At 40.3% G+C, this 19,278-nt stretch overlaps 1 protein-coding gene across 1 annotated transcript in view; it reads left to right on the plus strand.

Moving 5' to 3' along the window:
• MUC19 (mucin 19, oligomeric) overlaps positions 1-19,278 on the plus strand; it is a 188,895-nt gene that overhangs the window by 111,055 nt on the left and 58,562 nt on the right. Inside the window, 30 exon segments of the mRNA XM_054445211.1 lie at positions 217-270; positions 1,205-1,258; positions 1,408-1,461; positions 2,090-2,143; positions 3,524-3,577; positions 3,712-3,765; positions 4,438-4,491; positions 5,160-5,213; positions 6,158-6,211; positions 6,350-6,403; positions 7,362-7,415; positions 7,540-7,593; positions 8,485-8,538; positions 9,369-9,422; positions 9,543-9,596; positions 10,534-10,587; positions 10,719-10,772; positions 11,460-11,495; positions 11,652-11,705; positions 12,288-12,341; positions 12,462-12,515; positions 13,482-13,535; positions 14,406-14,459; positions 14,616-14,669; positions 15,234-15,287; positions 15,408-15,461; positions 16,608-16,661; positions 17,971-18,024; positions 18,173-18,226; positions 18,833-18,886. Coding sequence (XP_054301186.1) covers positions 217-270; positions 1,205-1,258; positions 1,408-1,461; positions 2,090-2,143; positions 3,524-3,577; positions 3,712-3,765; positions 4,438-4,491; positions 5,160-5,213; positions 6,158-6,211; positions 6,350-6,403; positions 7,362-7,415; positions 7,540-7,593; positions 8,485-8,538; positions 9,369-9,422; positions 9,543-9,596; positions 10,534-10,587; positions 10,719-10,772; positions 11,460-11,495; positions 11,652-11,705; positions 12,288-12,341; positions 12,462-12,515; positions 13,482-13,535; positions 14,406-14,459; positions 14,616-14,669; positions 15,234-15,287; positions 15,408-15,461; positions 16,608-16,661; positions 17,971-18,024; positions 18,173-18,226; positions 18,833-18,886 — 1,602 coding nt within the window.

Here is a 19,278-nt window from a genome sequence, read left to right on the forward strand (position 1 = left end):
GGCAGGCATGGAATGAGCCTCCATCCCTCTGTCAGCAGGCTAGAATGTAGGGGTGTTCACTGGCAGGTCGCCTGCGAATAAATGAGCCAAGGAAATGAAATGAGAGAAGGACACTCCTAATTTAGCATTTGCACCATTTATAACATTAAGTCCTGAGAAAGGCCCTTTTAGTTGCTTCCATGATGAATTTGCTAAATTTGCTTTTTCTTGTTTTAGGTATCACTGGAGTAGGCTCTGAGACATCTGTTGAAACAGGAATTTCCAACACAGGTAAAGTTGAAAGAAAACCATCTCTATGGACACACAGATGAAATGATGTTTTTTTGTAGATTTGTTCTGATGAATAACACAAAATCTGTCTTCCCACTATTGCAACTCCCCAAAATTTACAATTCCATGTCATGTCTCAGAGGCTACAATTTCTGCAGAACACGTTGGCACCACTGAAGCTTCGTTCACAATAGGGGAGAAGGAGCTACTCATGTCTTTGTTGTTTTCAGATTTTGACACTCATAGCGAGACTAGAGAGAGGAGGATTCTGGAGAGCAGTTTGTATTTACTTTACTAATACTACATTTTTGGCCAACAAATTCTTTATCAGTTTAGACATTTTTCCAGAAAAGCTACTAATTACAGAGTGCAGAATCATACTTCTAATCCCGGAAGATAGGATGATTATACTGATTGTTCTAAGTAACTTCTGCTGTGAAATTACAAACATTAGAAGCTTTTAAAAGAGAAGGGAGTGATAAAACTTGCTGAGAAACACAGAGGAGCTACAAGAACCCAGGAAACACACCTGCTCTGTGTCAATGCTTCCTTTTCACAAATGAAGAGCTAAATATTTTCACAATGTCTGGAGTTCTCAGCACACTCATGGCATTCTCAGCAACCACCCCACAGCAGGCACCACTCTTGCATCTGACAGCCAAGACACAGGGAGGAGAACAGGTGAACATGGGAGAAACCCACATTGTCCTCCTGACTGAGAATACCGGGAAGATTATCACAGGTTGAGAACATTGTCACTTTGGTTGCTTTGGTAATCAAATGGTTAATGAGAAAATACATAGGGCTCATCATCAGGGAAGAGCTAGGGAAAGTGCTAGTTAGATAGAAGTTAGGTTTAGATTCTTTCTAGAGGCAGGTCCATAGGAAAGAAAGATTAATCACCATAGTGATCCCAGTCCTCTTGGTGTTTCAGCTACGACTGGGGTGGCTCCTGGCACAACCCTTGCCGCTGGCAGTTCCAGTACAGGTGAGTCTGCAGGTTGGCAGGGAACTCTTCAGAGCTCCTCCCATAATTTGATATCTTCTCTGGTACTTGTCTTTTTAAGAGTAATATCTTATTCATTTCATAGTGATTGAATATTTTTCAAATATGTCTTTTCTGTTTTTGTCTCTCAGAGGCCACAACTTCCATAGGAGGAAGTGCATCAACAAGAGGAGGAATAGCCACAGGTGAGCATTGCTGGGTCATTGCACTCATTTACCAATAATATCCAATAAAGACTGTGGTGCGAAATGAATCCATGTGACTGGATTCTCCCATACTGAGTACTGATTGAGAACATATTACCATTGTTCATTGATGAAATATCGGAAACTCAAATTTCATTCTTATTTCCTGTGCTGTAAGCAGATTCTCCTTCCACACCCAAGGCAGTCGTGCAGTCATTTGATTGACAGTTATATAGATGATCTAGAGATAGCCCCCATCTCCCTGTTCCAGAACACTAGAAAAAAAAAGAATTGATAAGTGAAAATGTCCTTGGTAGATATACTGTGGGAAGGAGATTATATGAGAAATATACAGATGTCCTTTTAGCATTTAAAACCCAGTTTACTGACATATTGAATAAGTGTATAGATTTTATCAATTTATTTGCCTGTTGCCCATTACCTACTTTCTTAAGACCACTGGGGCATTCTCTAGAAAGACTCTGGAACTTGGGAATGACAACACAGGCTAGTCCAAAAGCACACAAGGAATGCTCCACCTTGGCTGCTCAGGTGACAGGCTCCTAGGGCTACATAACCCTGTATGTCTTCATGCTGCAGTCTTTATTCTCGCTTTCTTTTCTCTCAGAAGCCACAGGTTCCACAAGAGGGGTCAGGACCACTGGATCGGAAGCTCCAGAAGGTAAGCTTCATCAGTTCCCAGGCTTCAGAGTTCTTATCTTTGCCCTGTTGTGGGATACTGAGGTAAACACATAAATGAGAATGAGGGCCAAGGAAAGACAGTTACTTTTTATCTGGAAGCACAACATGTATTCTAATCTCTGAGTTGTTCTGCTAAAGAATTTCAGAAACTGGGAGTATTAGTTCATTCTCACATTGCTTTAAGGAACTACCTGAGACTAGGTAGTTTATAAAGCAAACAGGTTTAATGATGGACAGTTCTGCAGACTGTATGGAGGCATGGCTGGGGAGACCTCAGGAAACTTACAATCATGGTGGAAGGTGAAGGGGAAGCAAGTACATCTTTACTTGGTGACGGTAGAGAAAGACAGAGTGAAAGAGGAAGTGCTACACACTTTTAAAGAAGCAGTTCTCATGAGAACTCACTATCACAAGAACAGCAAGGGGGAAACCCAGCCTCTATGATCCAATCAGCTCCAACCAGCTTCCTCCCCCAACGCTGGGGATTATAATTCAACATGAGATATGAGTGGGGACTGAGAGTCAAACCTTATCACTCAGTTGTCTAAGTCAGGCATTGCTCCATTTCCTGTGTGACAATTTTAGTACTCTGGACACCTGGCGGAGGCCCACTGACCTGCAGCAGCCTCCGCAGAACCCCCAATTCTTCCATTCTGCTCCTCATGATTCCACAAAGTACTATCACCTGCTGACATCTATTGAACATATTTATTACACTTGTTTATTTTCTGTGTTCCCTCTCCCACAAATGGAAACCTCACAAGACAGAGACTGTTGTTGGTTCTTTTCACTGAGAAGAGAATGTCAGGTACAAAGGATTGCTTACAGAATATAAGATGAGTGACAAGTATGTACTTATTTTGAGTGTCACTCTGTTTACTTCAATAGCTACCACCACAGTTTCACCTGGTGCCAGCAGCGGTTCACAGCGTCCCAAGCCAGGTAGGATGAACTACTTAAAATCACCAGTGGGAGGTATAAATATCTCATAGAAGTATATTATTATACATCTGATTATCACAATATTATCAGTTACACAAATGAGAACATTTAGAATGTTCAAGACATTTTTCCTCCTCCAGGAACACCAGGAAACTACATCACTGAAAGTGAAGTTAGTAAAGTGAATTTAAGCATCTTTCCTTTTTTAATTGAATTTAAGCTATTACTGTTTTTGAATAGGCTGCAGGGGAAAGGATAATCCATAGCAAATCATCTGTCAATAGTTGGGGGAAAATTATTCATTGTTAATTTCCTTCGGAAACCAGAGTTCTTAGGAAAGGTCTTCTAGTGGTTCAGGAACCCATTGATGATTTCAGTATTATTTGTCGTATTGGCTCCTTTATTTTTCTCATTTTAGGTACTTCTGGAGAATTCTCTGGGACAACCATTTCATCTGGAGGCTTCCGCACAGGTAGTTGAATGAGAGTGAGTTCCTCATCTGGAATGCATGATAACTTTGCAGAGCTGCAATAATAAACTAGCACTGTGATACTTTTCCCCAGTATCTCAGATTCCCCAGACCTCTTTATTCTCCTCTTTTCTTAGAAGCCACAACTCTCACAGGAGGTAGGGGAAGTATTGGAACTGAATCCAGAGCAGGTGAGGTGGAGCAGCCCATGATTTGGGATTTACCATGAATCATGACTCTCATTAGCATGACTTGTTTGGAAGCGGGCTTTCCTACAGAATATTTTGCATTTATTTCTGGACAATGCATCTTAGAACAAATAGTTCTGCCTTTAAATTAAATATTTTCCCAAAAATTTACCAATATCCTCTTAGAAGTGAGATGGCTCTTGTAATTGTTCTGAGAAATTTCTCCTGTAATGTTATATATAAGTATGGCCAGGATATTAGTAGGAGCAAAAAACATTTGTGATCCAGGGAAGGAGAGATAATGTAAATGAATCCTAGAAATATGTGTATAGAGGTTTCCATGCTCTAAAACCAATACAATTATTAGTGCTTTCTTGGTGTCTCAAATTGCCAGCAAACTTAATTTTTTATGTTTCATCCCTGGCAGTAAATTGGTGAGTATGGAAAATTGTGCGTCTCCCTCTCATGGAATGTGTACTGCTTCAAGCTGAGGAAGTGGCCCCTCTGATTGCATTGAGAATTAAATGGTTCTACAGGTTGACAGGGAACTCTTCAGTACTCCTCTCATAATTAGATATTTCTTTTGGTGTTATTGTTTATGAGAGTAATGTCATATCTGTTTCATGGCCTTTGAATATTTTCCAAATATGTTTTTTCTGTTTTGCTGTCTCTCAGAGTCCACAACTTCCCTACAAGAAAGTGCAAAAACAAGAGGTGGAATAGTGACAGGTGAGCATTGCTGGGTCATTGCACTCACTTGCCAATAATATCCAATAAAGCCTGTGGCTCGAAAAGTATCCATACTCTCATTTCTCCCATATTAACATTGTTAGGAAAGTTCCTACCGTTTTTCACTGACTAAGCATAGAATCTCAAATTTCATTCTTATTTTTTGTGGTTGAACAGACTCTTCTATTGCCCCCCAAGGTAAACATGCAGCCATTTGAAAGACAGTTACATAGAAAATCTAGAGTTAGCTTCTATCTTCCTATTCATGAAATATTGAGAAAAGGAAGTCTAATAAGTTAAAAAAAATTAGGCAAATGTACCATGGGAAGAATATTATTTGAGAAGTGTAGAGATTAGCTTTTGGCATTTAAAGGCCAGTTTATTGAAATAATAAATAAGTGTACAGCCTGTGTCCATTTATTTGCTTAATACTCTTTTCCCACTTCATGGTAATGAGTTAATGACCCACCACTGCCCCATCCCTTTCTTAATAGCTACCAATTGGGCATTCTCTGGAAAGACTTTGGAATCTGGGAATGACAGCACAGGCAAGTCAAAAAGCACACAGAGAATGCTACACCATGGCTGCTCAGATGGCAGTCTCCTAGGGTAACGTAACCCTGTACTCCCCATACTGCAGACTTCATGCTTGCTTTCTTTTCTCTCAGAGGCCACAAGTTCCACAGGAGGGATCAGGGCCACCGGATCAGAAGCTCCAGGAGGTAAGGTTCGCCAGTCCCAGACCTCAGGGTTCTCCTCAATTCTCTGTTATGCTGAGGTGAACACATAAGTGAGAATGGGGGCCAAGGAAAGGGGGTTACTTCTTGCCTGGAAGCACAACATGTATTCTGACCATCCTGAGTAGTCCTGCTAAGGAATTTCTGCCACTTGGCCATCGAAGTTAGGCATTGCTCCATGACCTGTGTGATAGAGTTAGTTTTCTGGTCACCTGGCTGAGGCCCACTGACCTGCAGGAGCCTCCCCAGAACCCTGATTCTCCCCACTCAGGTCATCATGATTCCACAAAGCACTATCACCTGTTGACATCTCTCTAACATGTTTATTACACTTCTTGCATATTTTCTATTTCCTCTCTCACAAACACAAATCTCACAAGGCAGACACTTTGTTTTTTCACTGAGAGGATTATGTCAGGCACAGAGGAAATGCTTACAAAATATGACATGAGTGACAGACATATTCTTATGTAGAGTGTCATTGTTTACTTCACAGTTTCACTTGGTGTCAGCAGCAGTTTATTGGGTCTGAAGGCAGTCAAGGAGGCTACTTAAAACACCATGGAAATGTAAAAATATCGACATGAGTGTGTTCTTAAATACGATTATCACACTACCACCAATTACACAAATAAGAACATTGGAAATATAAAAATATTTCCTCCTTTTTCCTTCTGGAATGGCAGGGAGCCACATCACTGAAACTGAAATAAGTAAAGTGAAATTAAGCTTCCTTCTTTTTTTTTTTTTGCTAGGGTACAGTGGAAGGAATAGTCAGTATGAGAACATTAAACAATAAGTTCACAAAAAATTATGGTGTACACTTTTTCTAAAACAGAAGTTGTCAAGAAAATTCTTCTGATGGTTCAGGACCACAGTGTTGATTCCAGTACTGCTTGCTCTGTTAGCTCTTTATATTCTCATTTTAGGTACCTCCGGTAAATTCTCTGGGATGACCATTTCATCTGGAGGTTCCCACACAGGTAGTTCAATGAGAAGGAAATCTCCATTTTGCATGCATGATAACTTTGTAGAGCTGCAATCATAAGATAGCGCCTCAATATTTTTTACTCATATCTCAAATTCCCCAGACCTCATGATTTTCCTCTTTCTTTCCTCAGAGGCCACAACTCTCGCAGGTGTCAGGGACAGCGCTGAAAGTGAATTCAGAACAGGTGAGGAAGAGCAGCCCATAATTTGGGAGTTACCATAAATCATGTCTCTCATTAGGATGACTTGCCTAGAAGTAGGATTTCCTACAGAATATTAAATATGGATTTACAGACAATGTAACTGAGGTCAAATATATTTTTTAATTTAATATTTCCCTATAAATATCCTAAAATCCTCTTTTCAAATGGATTGACTCTTCTAGATGAGGTGTAAATGGGATGTAATTGTTTTGAGAAATTTCCATATAATATTACATATAAATATTTCCAGTGTAATAGTAGAAGTTAAAAAGTTTTGATCCCAGGAAGTAGACATAACACAAATGAACTTTAAAAACATGCCTGCATAGATATTTCCTTGCCCCCAAAGCAAGAGAAATAATTATAGTATCAGGTCAATGGGGCAAAATCATTGCCCAATATTACACAGGAGAGATGCTTAATAAATATTGGTGAAATGATGAAAGAAATTATTTTGAAGTTCTACATTCTATTTACTCTAATAGGTACAATTATAGTTTCACCTGAAGTCAGAATTCCAAGCCAGGTAGAATAGATTGAATACAGTCATCACATGGGAATATTAGAGCTAGAGAGTTCTTTTTTAAACATGTGAATACCAAAATACCTCAAGTAATTGATGAGAAATATTTATAAAAATAGAAGGTAGTCTGCTTTTTTCTTCTTAACACATCATTGTCAAATCAGGGAGCCCAGCTTCTGGGAGTTCAAAAGGTGAGGGGGAGATAAGGTCTCCTTTCGCATTCACTGGGATCTTTGGAAAGTGGAACCCCAGAAGCAACAATGTTCAGTCGAGGGGCAAAGAAACAAAAGGGTAGTCATTCATGGTTCATTTCCTTCCGAAACATACGTTCTTAGGAAAGGCCTCTAGTGGTTCAGGATCATATCACTTCTTTTACCATTCTTTGCTCTATTAGCACCTTTACTCTTCTCATTTTAGGTACTTCTGGTGAATTCCCAGGAACAACCATTACATCTGGAGATTCCCACACAGGTAGTTCAATAAGAAGGAAATCCTCATGTTGAATGTATGATAACTTTTTAGAGCTGCAATCATAAAATAGCTTTTTCCTTGTATCTTCAATTCCTTACACCCCTTGATTCTCTTTTTCCCACAGAGGCCACAGCTCTAACAGGAAGCAGGGGCAGTATTGGAATTGAATCCACAGTAGGTGAGGAGCAGGCCATGATTTGGGAGTTATGCGAATTATGACTTTTATGATTATGACTTGTTTAGAAGTGAACTTTCCTACATGTGCATTTTTTTAGGGAAAATGAATCTAAGCCCAAATAATTTTTTTTTACATTTAATGTTTTCTTAAAAACACACACACACACACACACACACAAATTACCAATAGTGTCTTTTGAATGTGATACCTCTTGAATTTGTTTTGAGAAATTTCTCCTATAATGTTATAAACATTGCCAGGGTTTTAGTATGAGCTGAAAACACTTTTGTTCTTGGGAAGTAGAGACAAGGTAAATGAACCTTGAAATCATGCCTAGTAAAGGTTTCTATGCCCCAAAAGCAATACAAATAATTATTATTTTATGAATGTCTAAAATTCTTATTAAACTTAATTTTTTTTAAAGTAAAACCAATGAATATGGGAGGAAACCACCTGTCTTCCTCTAATGGAATTCCAAGAATATTGCCACATGTTGAGAAATTGATCGCTGTTACTATTTTGATAATAAAATTGTTAATGAGAAATACATCTGGCCTATCATCAGGGAAGAATCAGAAAAAGAGTTATTTGGATATAATGATGATATGCTTAGATTCTTTCTAGAGCCAGATCTTTGGTAAAAAAACATAAGCACCATAATGACCACAGTCCTCTTGATGTTTCATCCACCACTGGGATAACTCCTGGCACAATTCTTGCCCCTGGCAGTTCCAATTCAAGTGAGTCTACAGGTTTTCAGGAAACTCTTCAAGAATCTTTACATAATTAAATGCCTCATTTGGTGCAATTCTATCCATGAATAATATCATACCTGTTTCATGGCCCTTCAATATTTTCCAAGTATGTCCTCTCTGTTTTTCTCTCTCTCAGAGACCACAACATACATTGGAGAAAGTGGGACTACAAGAGGTGGATTGGCCACAGGTGAGCATTGCATTCACCTGCCGATAATAACCCCAAAGGATTACAGACTGAAATGTATCCATGCTAATCATTTTTCCAATACTGAGTATTATTAGAGATAATCTTACCATTATTCATTGACTGAGGTTTCAGATTCTCAAATTTTGTTCTCATTTCCTGTGCTTTGAACAGCTGTCCTCATAACCCCCAAGGCAATCATGCAGCCATTCCACTGACACTAATTTAGATGTTGTAGAGAATTAGTTTCTATCTCCCTAGTCCTGAACTCTAGAAGAAAGAAAGCCCAATAAGTAAAAAATTACTTGGTAAATATTCTGTCACATGTATATTGTATGAAGAATATGCAGATTACTATTAGGCATAAAAAGTCCAGTTTACAGCTGGGCATGGTGACTCATGCCTGTAATCCCAGAACTTTGAGAGGCCAAGGTGGGAGGATCACTTAAGCCAAGGAGATTGAGACCAGCCTGGGCGATATGGTGAAACCCTGTCTCTACAAATATAGTAGTAATAATAATAATAATAATAATAATAATACAAAAATTAGCTGGGCATGGTGACATGTGCTTGTAGTCCCAGCTACTCAGGAGGCTAAGGCTGGAGGATGGCTTGAGCCCAGGAGATGGAGGTTGCAGTAAGCTAAGATTGTGCCACTATGCTCCAGCCTGGGTAAGAGTGAGACTCTGTCTCAAAAAAAAAAAAAAAAAAAATCACAGTTTACTCAAATAATAAATAAGTATACAGACTGTGTCTGTATACTGTTTGATACTGTTTGCCCACTTCATGGTAATGAGGTATTGACCCGTAACTACTTATCTCTTTCTTAATAGTTACCACTGGGGAATTCTCTGGAAAGACTCTGGAACCTGGGAATGACAACACAGGCAAGTCCACAGGCACACAGGGAATGCTACACCATGGCTGCTCAGGTGATAGGCTCCTAGGGTTATATAACCTTGTATTTCCCATACTGAAGACTTCATGCTTGCTTTCTTTTCTCTCAGAGGCCACAAGTTCCACAGGAGGGATCAGGGCCACCAGAACAGAAGCTCCAGGAGGTAAGGTTCATGAATCCCAGACTTCAGGGTTCTCCTAATTTTCCTGTTGTGCTGAGGAGAACACATAAATGAGAATGAGGGCCAAAGAAAGGGGGTTACTTCTTGCCTGGAACCACAGCATGTATTTTGACCATCCTGAGTATTCCTGCTAAAGAATTTGAGACACTGGGTTATGTATGTCAGGCATTGCTCCATGGCCAGTGTGACAATGTTAGTTGTCTGGACACCTGGCTGAGGCCCACTGACCTGCAGCAGTCTTCTTGGAACCCTGATTGTCCCTGCTTTGCTCATGATGATTCTGCAGAGTACTATCACCGGCTTCCATCTCTCAAACATATTTATTACACTTCCTGTTTATTTCCTGTGTTCCCTCTCGCACAAATGTAAATCACATGAGGCAGAGAACTTTCTCTCTTCTTCTCACTGTCAGACACAGTGAAAATTCTTCTAGAATATGAGATGAGTGACAGGCATATTCTTACGTAGAATGGTGCTTCAATGGGTACCAACACAGTTGCACTTGGTGTCAGCAACAGCTCACAGGATCCCATGCCAGTTGGCATAGGCTACAGAGAAACACTAAAGGAAGCTATAAACATCTATGTATTTATTCTTAAAAATATGATAATCACAGTATTGCCTGTTCCACAAAGGAAAACACTTAGAATGTTCAAGACTTTTTCTTGCTCCTGGATCACCAGAGAGCCAAGTCACTGGACATGAAATCTGTAAAGTCAGATTAAATGTCCTTCTTTCTAAATAGGCTGTGATGGAAGAAGTAGTCAGTAGCAAAACAATAGTGGATACATTGTAGGGAACCATTATGGTTCATTTCCCTCCGAAACAGATTCTGAGGAAAGGTTTTCCAGTGGATCAAGGCAGCATTGCTGTTTCCAGTGTTGTTTGTCCTATTAGCTGCTTTACTTTCTCATTTTAGGTACCTCTGGTGAATTCCCAGGGAAAATATTTACATCTGGAGGTTCCCACACAGGTAGTTGAATGGGAAGGAAATCCTCATCTTGAATGCATGATGACTTTGTAGTGCTGCAGTCATGAAATAGTGACTCAATGCTTTTTGCCAGTGTCTCCCAGACCTCTTGATCCTATTCTTTCTTTTCTCAGAGGCCACAATTTTCACAGGAGGCAGGGGCAGTACTGTAACTGAATCCAGAGCAGGTGAGGACGAGCACCCCATAATTCACATGTTACCATGAATCTTGACTCTCATTAGGATGAGTTTTTTGGGAGTGGAATTTTCTGCAGAATATTATGCATTTATTTAGGGATAATGAATCTTAGGCCCAGTAGAACTTCCTTTAGATTTTATATTTTCTAAAACTTTACCAATAGCCTCTTTTAAAGTGGGATATCTATTGCATTTGTTCTGAGAAGTTTCTCCTGTGAGATTACATAGAAACGTTGCCAGGGTGTTACCGGGAACTATGAACAGTTTTGTTGTAGGGAAGAAGAGATAACTTAAATGAACCTTAGAAACGTTCCTAAGGAGTGGTTTTCATGCCTTAGAAGCAAGAGAAATGTTTAGTGTATTCTTGATGTGTAAGAGTCCCAGGAAAATTGTTTTTGTCTCCCATATTCCGGGGAGTAAAATGGTGAACATGGGGACCACCACCTCTCTCCTGATGGAAGACCAGAAATATTGCCTCAACTTAAGGAATTGGACCTTCTGATTGTTTTGCTAGTAAAATGGATATGGAGAAAATATACAGGGCATGACATCAGGAAGGATCATGGAAAGCACCATTTATAAATAATTCAGATAGGCCTAGATAGTTTTTAGAGGCAGGCCTAGAGGAAAGGGAAAAGTTGATCACCATGGTGATCCCACTGTTCTTTGTGCTTCAGCCACCACTAGGGCAGCTCCTGGCAGTTCCAATACAGGTGAGTCTGCAGGTTGCCAGGGAACCTTCAGAGCTCCTCCCATATTTCAGTGTTCGATGTCTCCTCTGCTGCTGTTCTTTCCAGAAGTTGTATCATGTTCTTTTCATGGTCCTTGAGTATTTCCTAATATACCATCCCTGTTTTTCTGTCTCTCAGGGGCCACAGCTTCCCTAGGTAGAGGTGCAACGACAAGAGGTAGAATAACCACCGGTGAGCATTGCTGGGTCACTGGACTCACTTTTTAATAATATCCAATAAACCTTATTGCTTTAAATGTATGCATGTCACACATTTCTTCAACACTGAGCATTGTTAGGTAAATGTTAGGTAAAAACCTTCATTCATTAATTATATCAGGTAGATGCAAAAGTAATTGCGGTTTTGCTATTGAAGATCATAACAAATTGGCAACTCAAAAATAGCAACTCAGTGATAGCAAATCAGAAACTGAAAATTAATTTCTTTCTATACTTTAAGCAAACACTTCCTTTAGTCTTCAAGGTAATCGTGTAGCCATTGGACAGTTATATAGAGAATCTAGAGTGATAGCTGCTAGGACCCTGTTCCTGAACCCTAGAGAAATGGAGACCCAATAAGTAAAAATTCCTTTGGTACTATACCATGAGAAGGGTATTATATGAGGAGTACATGGATGACCTTTTGGGATTTAAAGCCCAGTTTCCTGAAATATTGAAAAAGTATACAGATTTATCCATTTATGAGGTTGTTATTCTCTGCCTACTTGATGATGACGAGGAACTGACCCATGACTACCCATCTCTTTCTTAATAGCTACCACTGGGGCTTTCTCTGGAAAGACTCTGGAACCTGAGAATGACAACACAGGCAAGTCCACAGCCACACAGGGAATGCTATGCCATGGCTGCTCGGGTGACAGGCTCCTAGGGTTACATAACCCTGCACTCTCCATACTGTAGATGTCATCCTTGCTTTCTTTTCTCTCAGAGGCCAAAAGTTCCACCAGAGGGGTCAGGACCACCAGGTCAGAAGCTCCAGGAGGTAAGCTTCGTCAATCCAAGGCTTCAGAGTTCTCATCATTGTCGTTTTGTGCTCAGGGTAACACATAAATGAGAAACCGGGCCAAGGAAAGAGGGTTACTTCTTGTCTGGAAGGACAACATGTACTGTGGCCATCCTGAGTGGTTCTGCTAAGGAATTTCAGAAACTGGGTCATCTAAGTCAGGCATTGCCCCATGGCCTATGTGACAATGTCAGTTCTCTAGACACCTGTCTGTGGCCCACTGAGTTACAGCAGCCTTCCTGGAACACTGATTCTCCCCGCTCTGCTCATCATGATTCTGCAAAGTACAATCACCTGCTACTATCTCACTAACATATTTTTTACACTTCTTGTTTATTTCCTCTGTTCCTTCTCCCACAAATGTAAATCACATGTGGCAGAGACCCTTGTCTCTTCTTCTCATTGACAGAAGACTGTCAGACACAGTGGAAATGCTTCCAGAATATGAGAGGAGTGACAGGCATATTCTTATGTAGAATGTCACTCTGTTTACTTCAATGGCTACCACCCTCATTTCCCTTCGTGTCAGCAGCAGTTCACAGGATCCAATGCCAGCTGGCACAGGCTACAGAAAAACACTAAATGAATCTATAAACATCTCCTATGTGTTTATTCTTAAAAACATGATAATTACAATATTACCTTTTCCACAGAGGAGAACACTTAGAATGTTCAAGACTTTTTCTTGCTCCTGCATCACTAGAGAGCCAAGTCACTGGACGTGAGATACTGTAAAGTGAGATTAAACTTCCCTCTTTTTAAATAGACTGTGATAGAAAAAATAGCCAGCAGCAAAACAATAGTGTATACATTGTAGGGAAAACCATTCACGATTCATTTCCTTCAGAAACAGAGATTATGAGGAAAGGTCTTCCAGTGTATCAAGGCAGCATTGCTGTTTCCAGTGTTGTTTGTCCTATTAGCTGCTTTACTTTCTCATTTTAGGTACCTCTGGTGAATTCCCAGGGAAAATATTTACATCTGGAGGTTCCCACACAGGTAGTTGAATGGGAAGGAAATCCTCATCTTGAATGCATGATGACTTTGTAGTGCTGCAGTCATGAAATAGTGACTCAATGCTTTTTGCCAGTGTCTCCCAGACCTCTTGATCCTATTCTTTCTTTTCTCAGAGGCCACAACTTTCACAGGAGGCAGGGGCAGTACTGTAACTGAATCCAGAGCAGGTGAGGATGAGCACCCCATAATTCACATGTTACCGTGAATCTTGACTCTCATTAGGATGAGTTTTTTGGGAGTGGAATTTTCTGCAGAATATTATGCATTTATTTAGGGATAATGAATCTTAGGCCCAGTAGAACTTCCTTTAGATTTTATATTTTCTAAAACTTTACCAATAGCCTCTTTTAAAGTGGGATATCTATTGCATTTGTTCTGAGAAGTTTCTCCTGTGAGGTTATATAGAAACGTTGCCAGGGTGTTACTGGAACTATGAACAGTTTTGATCTAGGGAAGAAGAGAGAACTTAAATGAACCTTAGAAACATACGTAGATAATGGTTTTCATGCCTCAGAGACAACAGAAATGTTTAGTATATTCTTGATGCATAAGAGTCCCAGGGAAATTGTTTTGGTCTTCCATATTCCAGAGCATAAAATAGTAAATAAGGGGGACACTACCTGTCTCCTGATAAAGACCAGACATATGGTCTCAAGTTGAGGATTTGGACCTCTTGATTGTTTTGCTAGTAAAATGGACAAGGAGAAAATATACAGGGCACCATATCAGGAAGAATCAGTGAAAGCACCATTTATAAATAATTCAGATAAGTCTGGGTAGTTTTTAGAGGCAGGCCTGTAGGAAAGGGAAAGGTTGATCACCATGGTGATCTCACTCTTCCTTGTGTTTCAGCCACCACTAGGGCAGCTCCTGGCACAACTCTTGCCCCTGGCAGTTCCAACACAGGTGAGTCTGCAGGTTGCCAGGGAACCTTCCGAGCTCCTCCCACATTTCAGTGTTCGATGTCTCCTCTGCTGCTGTTCTTTCAAGAAGTTGTATCGTCTTCTTTTCATGGTCCTTGAGTATTTCCTAATATACCTTCCCTGTTTTTCTGTCTCTCAGGGGCCACAGCTTCCCTAGGTGGAGGTGCAACGACAAGAGGTAGAATAACCACCGGTGAGCATTGCTCGGTCGTTGCACTCACTCTTTAATAATATCCATTAAAGGTTATTGCTTGAAATGTATGCATGTCAGATGTTTTTTCACATGGAACATTGTTAGTGGACGTGAGATACTGTATATCAAGTTGGTGCAAAAGTAACTGCAGGTTTGCTATTGAAATTAATAGCAAATCAGACACACAGAAATACCAACTCAGTGATAGCAAATCAGAAACTCAAAATTTAATTTATTTCTGTACTTTAAGCAGACCCTCCCGCTAGTCTCCAAGGTAATCATGCAGCCATTGGACAGTTATGTAGAGAATCTAGAGTGATAGCTGCTAGGAGCCTCTTCCGGAACTCTAGCTAAATGGAGACCCAATAAGTTAAATTCTTTTGGTACTATACTGTGGGAAGGGTATTACATGAGGAATATATAGTTGACCTTTTGGGATTTAAAGCCCAGTTTCCTGAGATATTGAATAAGCATACAGATTTATCCATTTATGAGGTTGTTATTCTCTGTCCACTTGATGATGATGAGGTTCTGACCCATGGCTACCCATCTCTTTCTTAATAGCTACCACTGGGGCTTTCTCTAGAAAGACTCTGGAACCTGGGAACGACAACACAGGCAAGTCCACAAGCATACAGGGAATGCTACACCATGGCTGCTTGGGCGACAGGTTCCTAGGGTGACATAACCCTGTAATTCCCATACTGTAGATGTCATCCTTGCTTTCTTTTCTCTCAGAGGCCACAAGTTCCACCAGAGGGGTCAGGATCACCAGATCAGAAGCTCCAGGAGGTAAGCTTCATCAGTCCCAGGCTTCAGAGTTCTCATCATTGCCGTTTTGTGCTCAGGATAACACATAAATGAGAAACGGGGCCAAGGAAAGTGGGTTACTTCTTGTCTGGAAGGACAACCTGTATTCTGGCCAACCTGAGTAGTTCTGCTAAGGAGTTTCAGAAACAGGGTTATCTAAGTTAGGTGTTGCTCCATGGCCTGTGTGACAGTGTTAGCTCTCTGGACACCTGTCTGAGGCCCACTGATCTGCAGCAGCCTCCCCAGAACCCTGATTCTCCCCACTCAGGTCATCATGACTCTGCATAGCACTATCACCTGCTGCCATCTCTTGAACATATTTATTACACTTCTTGTTTATTTCATGTTTTCTCTCTCCCATAAACGTAAATCACATGAGGCAGAGACCTCTGTCTATTCTGTTCTCTGAGAAGAGGATGTCAGGCACAGAGGAAATGCTTCCATAATGTGAGATGGGTGACTGGTGTATTCTTATGCAGAGTGTCACTATGTTTAATTTAGCAGCTACCACCACAGTTTCATTTGGTGTCAGCAGCAGTTCACAGGGTCCCAAGCAAGGTAGGATGAACTACTTAAAATCAGCAGGGGAAGGTATAAATATCTCATAGGAGGGCATTGCTCAGCATCTGATAAGCACAATATCACCAGTTACTGATATGAGAACATTTAGAATGTTCAAGTCTTTTTCTCCTTCCTGGGAGCACAAGGAAAGCACAACATTTGAAGTGAAATCAAGAAAGTAAAGTTAAGCTTCCTTTTTCAGTAGAGTACAGGGGAAGGGATAGTCAGTATAAAAACATTAGTAAGTTGGCAAAAATTATTCATGGCTCATATTTTATGAAACAAGTTTTCAAGAAAGGTCTTCCAGTGGTTCAGGACCACATTGCTGATTCCAGTACTGCTTGCTGTATTAGTTCCTTTACTTTCTCATTTTAGGGACTTCTGGTAAACTCTCTGGGACAACCATTTCATCGGGAGGTTCCAGCGCAGGTAGTTCAATAAGAAGGACATCCTCATCTTGCATGGGTGATAACTTTGTAGAAATTCAGTGATAAAATAGCAACTCAGTACTTTTTACCAGCATCTCAAATTTCCTAGGCCTCTTGATTCTTCTCTTTCTTTCCTCAGAGGCCACAACTCTCACAGGAGACAGGAGCAGTACCGGAAGTGAATCCAGAACAGGTGAGGATGGCAGCTTATGATTTGGGAGTTACCAAGAACCATGACTTTCGGGATAACTTGCTTGGAAGTAGGCTTTCCTACAGAATATTAAGTAATTTATTTAGGGACAATCTATCTGAGGCCAAATATATTTTTTAATTTAATATTTTCCTTAACCTTTTAATATACGCTTTTCAAATGGGTTGACTCTTCTAGTTGGGGTATAAATGAAATGTAATTGTTCTGAGAAATTTCCCCATAACATTACATCGAAACATTTTCAGCGTAGTAGTAGGAACTAAAAGAAGTTTTAGCCCTGGGAAGTAGAGACATATGAATCTTGGAATCATGCCTACATAGATTTTTTTTTTGCCCTAAAGTGATAGAAATAATTAGTAATAAGTCAATGGGTACCAAATCACAATTAGATAGCAGGCATTAGTTCTGGTGGTCTATAGTGCAGTGGAGTGCCTGTAGTAAGCAATATTATAGTACATATTTGAAAATACCTTGAAGAGATATGTGTCAGTCCATTTTCATGCTGCTAATAAAGACATACCCAAGACTGCATAGTTTATAGAGAAAAAGAGGTTTAATGGACTCACAGTTCCACATGGCTATGGAGGCCTCACAATCATGGTGGAAGGCAAAAGGCATGTCTTACATGGCAACAGGAAAGAGAGAGCTTGTGCAGGGGAACTCCCCTTTATAAAATCATCAGATCTTGTGAGACTTGTTCACTGTCATAAAAACAGCAGGGGAAAGACCCACCCCCATGGTTCAACTATCTCCCATCGGGTCCCTCCCATGACATGTGTGAATTGTGGGAGTTGCATTTCAAGATGAGATTTGGGTGGGAACACAGCCAAACCATATCAAGAGGATTCTAAATTTTCTTATCACAAAGCTATGATAAATGTCAGAGATTATGGTTATGCTAAAGACCATGACTTGACTATTACACAATGTATATACATCTCTATCAAAACCTCACGCTGGAAATATGTAAAATTATGTGTCAATTAAAAATGTAATTAGAAATAGATACAATTATTATAAAGCAAATAATTTTTGTCTTCTACTCCTGGCAATGAAATAGGTAAATATGGGAGAAAACTATCTGTCTCACTGTCATGGGATGCTAGATATAATGCCCCAACTTGGTAGTTTATTAATGAATGGGAAAACACATCCGAGTGGCAGCCAGAGAAAGTGGCCTTTGACATCCAGTTACTACTGGCCTTTGATGTAAACAGATTCCTTCTAGAGGCAGGTCTTCAGGGCACAAACGGGAGTCACTGTGGTGATGCCAGTTCCTTTTGTGTTTCAGCCACCACTGGAGTAGCTCCTGGCACAACTGTTGCCCCTGGCAGTTCCAAGACAGGTAAGTCAACAGGTTGACATGGACTCTTCCACGTGCCCTCCCGTAATTAGATATCTCCTTTGTATTATTTTTTGCAGGAGTAGCACCGTGTCTTCTCCACAATCCTTAAATATTCTCCAGGTAACTCTTATCTCTTTGTTTCCCTTAGCGGCCACCACTTTCCTAGGAGTAAGTGGAACAACAAGCACTGGAAGAGCCACGGGTGAGTGCTGCTAGACTAAGACCTTTAATTCCTAATGACACCTTCAATAGTCTTCTGAAAATATCTGCATGATTTGCATATGCTATATTGTGAAAATTCAGAGAAAAAGACTAGACAGTCATTATATTGCCTTCTTATTTCCTGAGCTTACAAGGGCTTTCATTAAAGCATAGTAACGTAAAACCATGACAGATAAATAGGTAATATGGGGAGAAAATTCCAATTTCCCCGCCAAAAAGAAGGACATTATAGTTGAGAACTGTCTCAGTAAAATTGCTGTGGAAATAAATGTTGCATGGGACAAATACGAATTACTTCTAGCACTGGAAGTGTCAGAGTAAAAATTTGCTTCTAAGTGGGGATTTGAGATCCCTATTCAAATCAGTGGACAAACAGTTGAACTAGTGACACCATCTCTTTGTTATTGTAGGTATTACTAGTGTAGTCTCTGGAAAAACACTGAAACCTGGAAGTTACAAGACAAGTGAGTCTGCAAATACGTGCAAAACCTGGATATGGGCACCTTGGTTGACATACTCTGCCCACAGCACTGTGTATAGTCTCCCAAACCTTAATCTTTACCCCTTCCTTTCTGTTCTTTCTCAGGTGCCACAACTTCCATAGTAGGGAGTGACACCAGCCAAGCAGAACATCCAGGAGGTAAGCTTTTTACTCTAAGGCCTTGGTGCTTTTATCAAATCCCTGTTCTCTGCAGTGAAGACACAGGTGTGAAAGTGGGTAGAGGAAAGAAGCCTGCATTTCCCCTGGAAATATAACATGCCAGAGTCAAAACCTGTTTGTGCCTAGGAATTCCCTGGTCTCACCTGACTTATCCTTCTGGATTTCCAGGATCCCAGGCTTGCAGAGCTAGTTATTATGTAGCAGGGATGAGGGCAAGCTGCTGGATAACCCCTGCTTATCAGGGTCCCTGACCCTTTTATACAATTTGCCTTTTTCCTAAAGTGTTTACTAATATCTTTCACACTGACTTATTTATTATGTTTGTTGTTCATTGCTGGCCTCCAGCTACTAGAATGTAAAGTGCATTAGGA

Source organism: Pongo pygmaeus, chromosome 10, assembly GCF_028885625.2.
Source record: "Pongo pygmaeus isolate AG05252 chromosome 10, NHGRI_mPonPyg2-v2.0_pri, whole genome shotgun sequence".
Taxonomy (NCBI): Eukaryota; Metazoa; Chordata; class Mammalia; order Primates; family Hominidae; genus Pongo; species Pongo pygmaeus.